This window comes from Pan paniscus, chromosome 10 (assembly GCF_029289425.2).
Source record: "Pan paniscus chromosome 10, NHGRI_mPanPan1-v2.0_pri, whole genome shotgun sequence".
NCBI lineage: Eukaryota > Metazoa > Chordata > Mammalia > Primates > Hominidae > Pan > Pan paniscus.
The window spans coordinates 50,408,745-50,421,448 of NC_073259.2; the positions used below are offsets into that span (position 1 = coordinate 50,408,745).

Consider the following 12,704-nt stretch of genomic DNA (forward strand, 5'->3'; position numbering starts at 1 on the left):
CATCCACCTTACAGTCCTGATTTGTCTCCTTCTGACTTCTTTTTGTTTCCCAATCTTGAAAAATCTTCATAGGGCACCCATTTTTCTTCAGTTAATAATGTAAAAAAGACTTTATTGACATGGTTAAATTCCCAGGACTCTCAGTTCTTTAGGGATGGCCCAAATGGCTGGTGTTACCGCTTACAAAAGTGTCTTGAACTTCATGGAGCTTATGTTCAGAAATAAAGTTTACAGTTTTGTTTTTGTTTTTGTTTTTGGAGTCTCGCTCTATCATCCAGGCTGTAGTGCAGTGGTGCAATTTTGGCTTACTGCAACCTCTGCCTCCCAGGTTTAAGCGATTCTCCTGCCTCAGCCTCCCAAGTAGCTGGGATTACAGGTGTGCACCACCACACCCAGCTAATTCTTGTATTTTTGGTAGAGATGGGGTTTCGCCATGTTGACCAGGCTGGTCTTGAACTCCTGACCTCAGGTGATCTGCCCACCTCGGCCTCCCAAAGTGCTGGGGTTACAGGTATGAGCCATAGTGCTGAGCCAAAGTTTACATTTTTTATCTTTTAATTCAATTTTTCCACAAACTTTTTGAAATGCCCTCATACAAATTAAGAGCATATACACATATACGGTTGAAGCAACAATAAAATGAGGTTGCCTATTAGGAATGCTTAGAATGGAAAGGAATGATGTGAAAGAAGAATTTTAAAAAATACTGCTTAGTCATGAAGGCAAGAAAAAAACCAGGATGGTAGCATACCAGAGACTTCTAGAAAAGGTGGCAGGTTGGTATAAAAGACTCAGAGAGGTCAAATAGACACTGATGGATATGTTAGACTCTGAAATCAGAAGGCCATTGGTGACTTGGGAACAGCTATAGTGAAAAAGCGAGTGAATGGCAAAAACAGATTTTCCAAGAAGTCTGGTTATGAAGGGAAGGAGAAAGAGAGAGAGAGGAGTATGAGGGGAGGGAAAATGAGGGTGGAGGGGTAGGGAAAGAGAGGGAAGAGAGCATGCAAGAGAGTAGCAGTTTTCAAATTTGGTCTCAGGAACTTTTACCCTCTTAAAAACTACTGTAGACCCCAGAGGGCTTTTGTTTATATTGGTTATATCTACCAATATTTACCATAATAAATTGATGCTGAAAAACTTAAAAATTACTTATTAATTCATTTAAAATAATCATAAATATAGATGTTAGCATATATATTTTAATAAAAATAATTACCTTTTCCTCAAAAACAGAAGAGCAACATTGTTTTAAAGTTTTGCTAATCTCTTCAATATTTAACTTAATAGAAGAGAGCTGAATTCTTGTATCTGCTTCTGCACTCAACCCACTGCAGCATGTTGTTTTGGTTGATGTATATGAAGAAAATCCAGCTTCACACAGACATATAGTTATAAAGAAAGGTGTATTTTAATAGCCTTTTCACAAAGTAGTAGATATTTCTCTGTGATACTACACTAAAATTTGACAAGAAATAACTTCCTAAAGGTAAGCTGCAATGTGGAATCTGAAGCTGTATAAATTAACTTGGAACATTAAAATCCATTGCACTCTGAATGAATCTTTTAACTAAACATGATTTTGACCTTACAAATCTCCTGAAAGAGCATTAGGGACTCCAACCAGACTTTTGAGAACTGTTGGTGTTAAGGGTTTAAGACTTAAGCTGTTTGGCAATACAAATGGGATAATGAATAGCATATAGGGTGAAGAAATCAGCCTTGAATAGAGAGAAACCTCTTTTGAAACTAGAAAGAAGGAAGCAGAGGTTTAAATACAGATATATTTGAAGGGAGAAGAGTTCCCACATACTGTTATTTTTTCTGTGAAACAGGAAGTGAAGTCATCTAGGGCCAGGTAAAAGAATAGCCCACGTACCTTAAAGGCCACCGGGTAAATGCCTATTATTCCTTCAAGCCCAATTCAAAAGGCACTGTTAGCTTCCCCTGATTGTCATCTCTTTTGCTCCAAAATGTCACCTAGTCATTCTTCTGTTATAATAATTATTATGTTTTACTGTTTATGTGTTTGCTTTCTCTGTTAGATGGGTGCTCTCCTGAGCTAGGACCCAACCAAATTCACCTCAGCAACGACTCACAACATTTGTGTTGAATGAAAGGCTGATGATTTTTTAACTTTAATTAAGAAATTGTATCTAGGTTACCTATAGACTCTGCAGTTGCTCTCTTCAAGTTATTTTTCCTTACTAAGATTTCTCTCTACTATAAGGTACAACATGATTGACAAAGCTAGACAAGATAGAACTGCTTAGTAGTCTTACAAATTAGAGCTAAATACAAGGAATTGAGGAAAAAACCCAGACTATCTAAAGGCCAGGGATAAATTTGGTAGCTCTCCTGCACCCAGGCTTCCAGCAGAGGTGATAAGTGTAGGGATACTAGGAAAAAGAAGGCCTTCTGCAACTCCTCCACACATGTGCCCAGAAGTTCAAAATCCCAGAAATCAAAATTTTACTTTAAATGTATATTCATATACCACTCCCAACCACATACTTACAAGAACATAAGCCAGAATATTAACGTGGTTATCCCTTGGTGATGACTTTTATGATAGTTTTGTTTTCATTTTGCTTTTCTGAATTTTCAATAATGAAAACAGACTGGGCAAAAAAAACTTAGAAAGTGTCATCTCTTTCAAACTCTTCAAGATTTACTTTAGTACACTTAGGATTAACACAGGTGGAACAGGATATGTTGCTTACAAATAAGTAAATACCTTCATGACTGTTTCCTCATACCACTAACTCTCATAGTAAAGAAAACCCATTCATATTTTCAAATAAGACAACTCAGACAAGTATAAAAGGTGGGGTGGTGATTGAGAAATATATTAAAATCAGCACCTGCTTATGGAATCCAATGCCTTCCCAAAGTACTGTGCCCAAAACAGGAGGGCAAAAGATTCTTGTCAAATGTGTTAATAAAGTTTTAAGACTGCTTCATTAGCACTTTGATCAGAGGAAAAGATTGTGCAGGGGTGGAGGGAAGATGAACTTTGAGGTTGCACAGGCCTAAGTTCTAACCAAAGCCAACTGTGACCAGAGCTAGTAAATACATTTCTCTGGACCTTGCTTTTCTTTATCTGAAAAACAGAGATAGTAATACCTAAGAATTGCTGTAAGAATTAAAATCAACACATGCAAAGGGCCAAATCTTGTCACATAATAATAGGTGGTCAAAAAAAAAAAGGAGCAATTATTATTTTCTGGCAGAAATTATTCTTATACCACATTATTTTTAAAGATATGTGCAGACTGTATTTAGGTTCAATTTCCAGAACAGTAGTGAGGATCTCCTGAAAGCGTACAAATAACAAGTCTGAGAAAATAGCTAAGCTTTTGAGATGGTGGCAGTCTTATTTGATCAACCATGGTAATTTTAATGTATTTATATCCTTTCTAAAATACACTATTTACTTCCATACATTCTTAGCAAAATATGCTGTATAACCATTAATCTTTATTTTTAGATACTTTAACATCATCATTATGAACAAAAGCTGGTGAGGGCTTCCAGAGCTATTAAATTAGATAGGGCTGCCTATTACAAACTGGGATATGTGCTGGTGTACCATAAATTAAACTTAACATATCTTTCTTGAACATTGATCCAACACAACAGTAAGTAATTGAAAATGCTTTGCATATATTTAAAAAACAAAATATAATACCATTGACTCACCAAATATTTACTGAGTGTCTACTTTGTGCTAGATACTGCTCCAGGCCCCTGGAGATGAAGCATTAGGAAAATTAGAGAGAAAAAAAAAAAACAAAACCAAAACCTGAATTCATGGAGTTTATATTCTAATGGAGGAAGGAAGGCAATAAGCAAATAAATAAACTCTACAGTATGTTAGATGGTGCCAAGTGAAATGAAAGAACAAAACGAAATAGAGAAAAGGTTGTAATTATAAATATGGTAGTCACAGGAAGCCTCAATAAGAAGGTGTCATTTGATTAAAGGTCAAAAAGAAGGAGAAAGCCAGCCACTGGACTATCTGTGGGAAAAGTTTGTGGACAAAACGAAATGTAAATGCAAAGGTTGGACGTGGGCCCACTGGGCAACAGCAAGGACATGGTGAGACTGCAGAGGAGGGAACAGGCAAGTAGCAGATGAGGTCAGAAACGTAAAGGGGCCAGGTCTTCAAGGGCCTTAGAGTTTTTGTATTGACTTTGTTTATCCTCTGGGTGAGATGTAGATGCTGGAAGTTTTGAGAAAAGAGACATGCTCTGTACTCATGTCTTAGAAGGATACTGGGGCTGCTGGGAATAAAGGATGTTGGAGTAAGGACAGAGAAGTAAGAAAGAAGCATTTAGGAGAGCCTACCAATAAGCCAGGTGGGACGTGCTGCAGGCTGGGACCAGGGTCGTAGCAGAGCAAGTGCACAAGTCCTAGGATTCTGAGGTGGAGCCAATAGAAAGCTATGGGCTGATGTGGAGAGTGAGAAGACAGCACCAAGGTTTTTGGCATAACCAAGTTTACCGATATTTACTGAGATAGAGAAGGCTGAGGAAGGAGCAAGTTTGGCCTGGAATATCAGAAGCTCAGTTTGGAGAGGTAGAAAGCAAACTTCAAATGAACGCTCTGCACGAAAACAGAAGAAATTTGAACTTCCCGATAGCCCTCTTCAAGGACCACTCCAAGAAAGGGAAAAGGCAGATTTTAGTATCCTCTGCTTACCAGGGGCCTTGGGCAGTTACGTTTTTGAAGCACTAATAGCGCCGTTTGTTCCCATTCTAAATGCTCAAAGTGCTTTCTCGCTTTCTCAGGGTTTGCTTTTTTTTTTTTTTTTTCTTTTGAGACGGAGTCTCCCTCTGTTGCCCAGGCTGGAGTGTAGTGGCACGATCTCGGCTCACTGCAACCTCTGCCTCCTGGGTTCAAGCGATTCTCCTGCCTCAGCCCCCGGAGTAGCTGGCATTACGGGCGCCCGCCACTATGCCAGCTAAATTTTGTATCTTAGTAGAGACGGGGGTTTCACCATGTTGGCCAGGCTGGTCTCGAACTCCTGACCTCAAGCGATCCGCCCGCCTGGGCCTCCCAAAGTGCTGGGATTACAGGCATGAGCCACCGCACCTGGACAGGGTTTGCTTTTATCCCTTTGTCTCCCTCTGGCTTCTAAGCTGACAGGTACACTTTTTTCCCCCATCTGCGAATGTACTCATCTGATCCCATAAGCCGCCTCCACTTTCTAATTCCCTGGAAGCTTGGAGGCCGGAGAAACAAGCGAATTACAATCGTGTGGAGGCTCAGCGAGCTGCTGGCGCCACAGGCATCTGTCAGGTGCTGGCCTGACTTCCTGGTTCTGGGGAAAAGAGACTTCATTTCGCAGTCGGGTTCACGGAATCCAGGGCCTGAGAGGTGAGAAACTTGAGGTCCGACTGCGCCCCAGAACAGCTGGGTGACGTCCCTCCAAGCCTCAGGCTCTTCCTCAGGGCCGACGAACTTCTTGATTCCCGGGGACCTATCCAAGTCTTTCTTCTGGAGTAAGCTCTGTCCAAGGAACCCACTTCCTCTCTAACTTTTCTCACGGATGATAAAGAGATTTCCGTTCCGCAACCTACCCCAGCAACCCTGGGGCAGAGGTGCCGAGGCCTGGAAGCGGACCTCGGACGACGTTTGACCGAGGCATTAAGGCGGGGAATGCCTTACCTGCCCGGGCGCGGGCTGCTGAAGCCGGCGACAGAAGAACCAGCCGAACTAGGAAGCGCCGCGAAGGGGCGGGGCCTGCCGGGTTGGCCCCGCCCCACTTCCCCGATGGGCTTCATCTTGGCGCCTCCAGGCGGCTCCACAAAGTGAGAAACTCCACGTATTGCGTAGGGCGCGTCTTTACGTGGGCGCCTGCCCCTTTAATTACGCCCCTGTCGGAGGCTGAAACACTTAAGGCTTCCGGGCATGCGCACAGCGTTGTGCAAATGAATGCCTTCCACTGAACTGAGGTAGACCGGGTCGAGTTTCTTGCGCGATGGTGGGCTTGTATGTGTGTGTGTGTGTGTGTGGGGGGTGTGACGAGGTTGGCATTGAGGATCCATACCCTTTGCCCCCAAAGAAAGGTGACGTGGACTAGTGTCGTGCCTTTGGACAGGCAGAGTAACAGGAGGGAGAAGAAACAGGTAGAGCTGCTGGCCTTGTCGGGGACACCTTTGGACGTGCTGGAGGGCAACGACGCCCTAGTTTTCTGCGAAGTTAGTAGCTTCTGCAGGACTGGGTTCAGTATTTCTAATACCTTCTCAGGATCCCTCCTCCGCCAAGGAATTCCTCAACCACGGCCAAGCAAACTACTCCCCCGCCCACTGTCATCAGCAGTCTCTGTTGAATGGGAATACTGCACCTTCAGGCTTAACGCCACGTGGGCTCCTTTGCTGTCCTCCAGGTCAGTTCCACTCTTCTACCAGGATGCTGGAATTACATTCTCCCCAAGTTTCCCTACCTGTTTCACTTGCTTAGAATGTCTGTCTTCCTCCTTTTTTCTGGGAGAAAGAAAAGATCATTATTCTTTCAGGGCCAATCCCTACAGCTATGTTCTTGACCATGTTGTTTTGTTTTTGAACTCCTCTAACTGTTACTCCATCGGATACATCTTGCTCATTTCCATCAGAATCATCTTACAATTCCAAAAGCATGTTTTGGAATTGTGTCACTTTTCTACTCAAACACTAACAGTAGCCATCCATTGACCACCCAATAGATTCTAAGTCCTTGTCAGGGCATTCAACATCTTCCATAATCTGGTACTAACTCAGCTACATTTTCCAGCACTGTAGTCTCCCTGCATTCCCATCCCCACTGCTCTGTATCTGGACTGCTTGTTTTTCTTGCACACATTGCATGTTTTGTTTGTACATTACTTGTGAGGTCTCTGCCTCATTTCTATCTCTTGAACTATGGAGGACTTAGATGGCCACTTCTTGCATTATGCCTCTTCTAATTATCTTCCACTTCATTCCTACAGCTCTTATTTTGTACTAGTTATTTCATTTATTTAACAATAGTATTTATTGCAGACCTACCATGTGCTTGACACTGTTCAAAATGTGTGATCATCAGTAGTAAATAAGGCAGACAAGGTTACTCCTCACGTGGAACTAACATTCTCTTTGGAGGAGATATACAATAAATAATAAAGAAAAACTTTACCTAGAACTGCTATGCAGAAAATTAAATAGGGTTTTGTGAAAGAGAATCACTTGCTGGGCACGGTGGCTCACGCCTGTAACCCCAGCACTTTGGGAGGCCGAGGCGGGTGGATCACGAGGTCAGGAGTTCAAGACCACCCTGGCCAATATGGTGAAACCCCATCTCTACTAAAAAAATACAAGAATTAGCCGGGCGTGGTGGCGCGCCCCTGTGGTCCCAGCTACTCGGGAGGTTGAAGTAGGAGAATCGCTCTAACTCGGGAGGCGGAGGTTGCAGTGAGCCGAGATCATGCCACTGCACTCCAGCCTGGGCGACAGAGTGAGACTTCGTCTCAAAAAAAAAGAGAATCACTTGCAGGTTCCTGTAGATTATTGGTCAGGAAAAACTTCTCTGAGGAAATGAATCCTAAAAGATGCAGCTATATGATTGGGGAGGGAACAATTTAAACAACAGGAACAGTTAGCACAAAACTATTGAAGAAGGCCAGAGTAGCTGGAGTATAGTGGGTAATGGGGTAAAGGTACAAATGAGTTTGGAGAATAAGCAGGGTCCCTAATCTTAGATGTCCTTGGAAGCCAGGGTGAGTAATTTGGATTTTATTGCAAATGTGACTAGAGGGTTTTAAACTGGATTGTGATATGATTTAATTTACCTTTTAAGACCATTCTGGCTGGTTTGTGGGCTAGTTATAGAAGCAGGAGTTAGGGACCTTCACAATATCTAAAAGTTTTTGGAATGGAAGTATTAAAGTTGGTGTGATAAAGGACATTGGGAGTCATAAGAATCAGATGCTTAAGGTTAATGCAGTTTTTGGAGATGAGAAAGTCAAAGTTATGACCATGACAGTGGATGACCAAGATGAAGTAGAGGTGTGAGGTTGAGGTTGAGATTGAGGACTTGAGGGTCTAAGACATTGAATGGATGATCCATATAGATGATCATGAAAATCATGTTGGATAAGAAAGTAGTGAGCCAGAGATCAGTGAATGAAGCAGAGTTGTCTGGGGATCTGAGAGAGGATGACAGCAGATGGTAAAGCCCAATGGCAGGCTCTTCAAAAGAATTGGGGTTTTTGGAGGTAGTAGAGGAAGAAATGGCTTGCAAGGAACAGTCACAAACATAGACCAATATTTACAGCCTCCAGGTCCTAAGGTAGATGGGTGGGAAAGAAAAAATAGCCTTTACTTGAGAGGACTGAAGAAGAAGCAGCCTGAAGAAATAGCCAGATTTGAATTAGGGCAAGAAAGTGAGGGAACTGTACAGGAAATTAAGTAATTAAGGAAAGTAAGTATATCTTATATATTCCTTAGGAAATTAGGATATGGAGAATTTGTAGTGATTTCTATATGGCATGATGGAAAGGATTGAGAAGGTGTGATTTGCTAAATTGGTTCAGATTAGTAGAATACATTATAGGTATGAGATGATGGTCCAGATGATGATAAGTTACTCGGAGAATGTGGGGGAAACACAGAACTCACTAGTATGGGGCCCCTGGGCAATTTATCTTTCCTGCAGCTCCATATGGTATGGTAGCCATGGGTTTGTGTGAAAAGTGAGAGATCAGAGTACTATTCTCTTGCATAGTGTTTCCAGGAAGCTCTGTAAGGGTTTCTTCTGTCTGATGCCAATGATATAGTTAGAACTTTCCTCTGGGTCAACCTTGAAAGCTTCTATTTGTCCTAATGGGGGCATTAGAGAAGGCCCAGGACTGACTTAATCCTACCTTGAAATATAATCAAATCACAAATTTGTATTTAGAACTTCATTTACCCATCAGTTTTCCTATTGTCTTTTTGTCACCTCTCCTGTCACTAACCACTAATAATATAAGAAAACTTAGCCACATGTTCTCTGGAATTAGCTGGAAATTTTAGGCTCCAGGAATGGAATTTGGACAAATCTTTGTTTTATAGTCCTGTGTTCTCACCTCTTCTTGTGGGCCTACAAATGATATTTTTAAGATAAAATTGACTCATTTTAATCCTGGATAATAGGTACAAATCTGGAGTGAGTGAAGATACAAGTTAACAAATCTTTAGCTATACCAGAAATAGTTTGCCTATTAATTCAGCTTGGTATAGGAGAGTCAAAGTACACAGGAAGTACATATAGTTATAAATTAAGTTAATGATACCATTTAAGAAGACTCAGAATTAAAAGAGAGACAGAATTAACTAAATCCTGCAAACCTATTCCTATTTGGTCATCCATAACTTCTCTTTCTGTTAACTAACCACCTCTTTGTTTTGTTTTCTAGGCACTGTTATAGAAGAATGGAAGAAGATACAGATTATAGAATCAGGTTTAGTTCTTTGTGTTTCTTTAATGATCATGTTGGATTTCATGGCACTATAAAAAGCTCACCAAGTGACTTTATTGTTATTGAAATTGATGAACAGGGACAGTTAGTTAATAAGACCATCGATGAGCCTATTTTCAAGATTAGTGAAATACAACTTGAGCCAAATAATTTTCCCAAAAAACCAAAACTAGATCTTCAAAATCTGTCCTTAGAAGATGGAAGAAACCAAGAAGTTCATACTTTGATTAAGTACACTGATGGTGACCAAAATCATCAGTCTGGTTCAGAAAAGGAAGATACTATCGTTGATGGAACTTCCAAATGTGAAGAAAAAGCTGATGTTTTAAGCTCCTTTTTGGATGAAAAAACTCATGAGTTACTGAATAATTTTGCCTGTGATGTAAGAGAGAAGTGGCTTTCTAAAACAGAGCTAATTGGACTACCTCCTGAATTCTCAATAGGCAGAATCCTTGACAAAAACCAGAGGGCTAGTTTACACAGTGCCATTAGGCAGAAATTTCCATTTTTAATAACTGTAGGAAAAAACAGTGAAATTGTTGTAAAACCAAATCTTGAGTATAAAGAACTTTGTCATTTGGTATCTGAAGAGGAAGCATTTGACTTTTTTAAATATTTGGATGCAAAGAAAGAAAATTCCAAATTTACCTTTAAACCTGATACAAACAAAGACCACAGAAAAGCTGTCCACCATTTTGTCAACAAAAAGTTTGGAAACCTTGTGGAAACCAAATCTTTTTCTGAAATGAATTGCAGTGCTGGTAATCCGAATGTGGTGGTAACAGTAAGATTTCGGGAAAAAGCACACAAACGTGGGAAAAGGCCTCTTTCTGAATGCCAAGAAGGAAAAGTTATATATACAGGTAATTTAATAAATCATCATCCATTTTCTTGGATAAGCTTAGCTAAATTTAAAATTGTGAAAATGAATTGAACAGACTTGGCTAGAGAGATTGGAAAGAATATATGATTTACCTTTAGGGAGAGGAATTGCTGATAAGCAATTTAAGCAACTCTAGGAATTCTTATTTATTCTGTTACTTACTAGAAGATGATAAAACCTTTTAAATTACACTGAATTTAAAAATTAGCCTTACTGATAACCTAGGCATTTATATTAGCCTATTCACAAATGTATAAAGTTGAAGCAGTTGGTTTGTGTTTAATAAGTTTTATTGAAGTTAAATCTTGATTTCATATTTTGGAAGTCATCTCAATTAAAATTAAGTTTTTAGAGACTAGAAGAATATATTTACTGTGCTTGGGAAAGTGAAGAGATACTCTGTAATCCAAAACAAATTATATTTCCCTACCCAAGGTAGGGAACCTGAAAACTTGGTCCTGCTGGTCTTTAGACAAGATGTTCTGAAACTTTAGCATGCATATAATCATCAAAAGTTCTTGTTAAAACAGATTTCAGAGCCCCATTCTCAGTTTCTGATTCTGGGGCTTTCACAGATTTCCAGGCAGTGTTTTTTCCTGGTCTGCTACGTTTTGAGAATCACTGTTTTAGGGTCTGTGTTTAATTCCCATGGTGGCTGGAACTGATGAACTCTCACTGTAAAAGTCCAGCTGACTAGGTTTAATTGGCCTCAATTCTACTTGAAGGATGGGAACTGTTTCAGATGATCATATTTAATAAATTTATTTAGCAAGATATTTTAAGATAAAACCAGGAACCTAAATTTGCACAGTGACACAGAAATAGGATGGTGCCATGTAGGGACTACAGGAGCAAATGAAAAGAGTTTGGACCTTGGAACTATGTGGGTTTGATTTGATATTATGACTTTTAGTTCACAAAAAGACTTATGAAATTTTTAACATCTTTAAGATTTGATTTCACAAATGTAAAAATGGGAAGAATAATACCTTGGGCAAGTTACTTAATAATTCATAACTTTTGGTTGTACTTGAAAAATAGGGTAATAGGAAAGCCTGACTCACAATGATATTCGAAGGATTAAATGAAATAATGAAATTGTTTACTATGTAATAGTTACTTAATATTAGGCATATAGTAAGTGTTAACAGATATATCCATTTTGAAGGAAAAACAATACTAGCTTTACTTGTAGAAAGAGGAATTGCTGGTGAGTGATTTAAGCAGCTCTAGGAATTCTTATTTATCTTATACTACTTGAAATTCTAACAATATTAATTTGGGTTAATGAGTAAAAAAATTATAGAACTTTATATATTAGTTTAAATTCACTTTTCTGAAGTTGTGAATAGTTGGAGGCATATGTTAAAAGGAGGAATGATGGTTCGAAAAACCTTTTATTTTTAATTTTAAATTACATTAAAATATACATAACATAAAATGTACCATCTTAACCATTTTTAAGTATCAGTGGCATTGAGGACAGTCACATGGTTGTACATCCCTCACCACCATTCATCTCCAGAATTTTTTCACCATCCCAAACTAAAACTCCATATTTATTAAACAATTCTTCCTCCTCTCCAGTTCTGAAAAATGGGAACCACCATTTTTCATTCTGTCTCTATGGATTAGACAACTCTAGGTGTCTCATATAAGTGGAATCATACAGTATTTGTCTTTTTGTAATGGGCTTATTTCACTTAGTATGTCGAGATTCATCCATGTTGTAGCATGTGTTAGAATTTCCTTCCCTTTTAAGGCTGAATAATACCCCATGGTAGGTGTATGCCACATTTTGCTTACCCATTTGTCTGCCAGTGGATGGGATATAATGGTCAGTAAAGCACACATGATATTTACTTTGGAAGCATTCAGCCTTGGAACTTGGAAAGAATTTGAGGGAGAATGTGGATGTGAGGTGACTTCTGAGGCTAGGTCATAAAAGTATTACACTTCTTGTCATGTTCTTGGATTGCTCACTCTGGGGAAAGCCAGCTGCTGTGCTGCGAGGATACTCAAACAGCCCTTTGGACAGGAACTAGAGCTTCATGCCAACAGCCAGTACCAACCTTCCAGCCACGTAAATGAGCCCCTTTGGAAATGGATCCTCCAGTTTCTTTCAGGCTTTTAAATAACTGCAGCCCATCAGAGTGAACAGGCAACCTACAGAATGGAAGAAAATTTTTGCAATCTACTCATCTGACAAAGGGCTAATATCCAGAATCTACAAAGAACTCAAACAAATTTACAAGAAAAAAACAACCCCATCAAAAAGTGGGCAAAGGATATGAACAGACACTTCTCAAAAGCAGACATTTATGCAGCCAACAGATACAT

General features: G+C 39.8%; 2 protein-coding genes across 8 annotated transcripts in view; one reads left to right on the forward strand and one right to left on the reverse strand.

Annotated features, from left to right (window-relative positions):
• IRAK4 (interleukin 1 receptor associated kinase 4) overlaps window positions 1-5,827 on the reverse strand; it is a 30,676-nt gene extending 24,849 nt beyond the window's left edge. The window contains exons 1-2 of one of the 4 annotated variants that reach the window (XM_003825743.4): window positions 5,674-5,756; window positions 3,703-3,750 (exon numbers count right to left, since the gene is read on the reverse strand). The gene's annotated coding sequence lies outside the window, so the exon portion shown is untranslated. Of the gene's footprint in view, window positions 1-3,702; window positions 3,751-4,704; window positions 4,839-5,673 lie in introns of those variants that run through there. The other 3 variants (XM_034935999.3, XM_003825742.4, XM_034936000.3) reach the window with 3 other exon arrangements.
• A 34-nt stretch (window positions 5,828-5,861) lies between these two features.
• The window catches only part of PUS7L (pseudouridine synthase 7 like), a 37,648-nt gene continuing 30,805 nt past the window's right edge, over window positions 5,862-12,704 (forward strand). The window contains exons 1-2 of one of the 4 annotated variants that reach the window (XM_003825740.5): window positions 5,862-5,960; window positions 9,419-10,344. In XM_003825740.5, the coding sequence (XP_003825788.1) occupies window positions 5,941-5,960; window positions 9,419-10,344 (946 nt within the window). In that variant the 5' untranslated portion in view covers window positions 5,862-5,940. Of the gene's footprint in view, window positions 6,395-9,418; window positions 10,345-12,704 lie in introns of all 4 variants that reach the window. The other 3 variants (XM_003825741.6, XM_008951074.4, XM_034935998.3) reach the window with 3 other exon arrangements.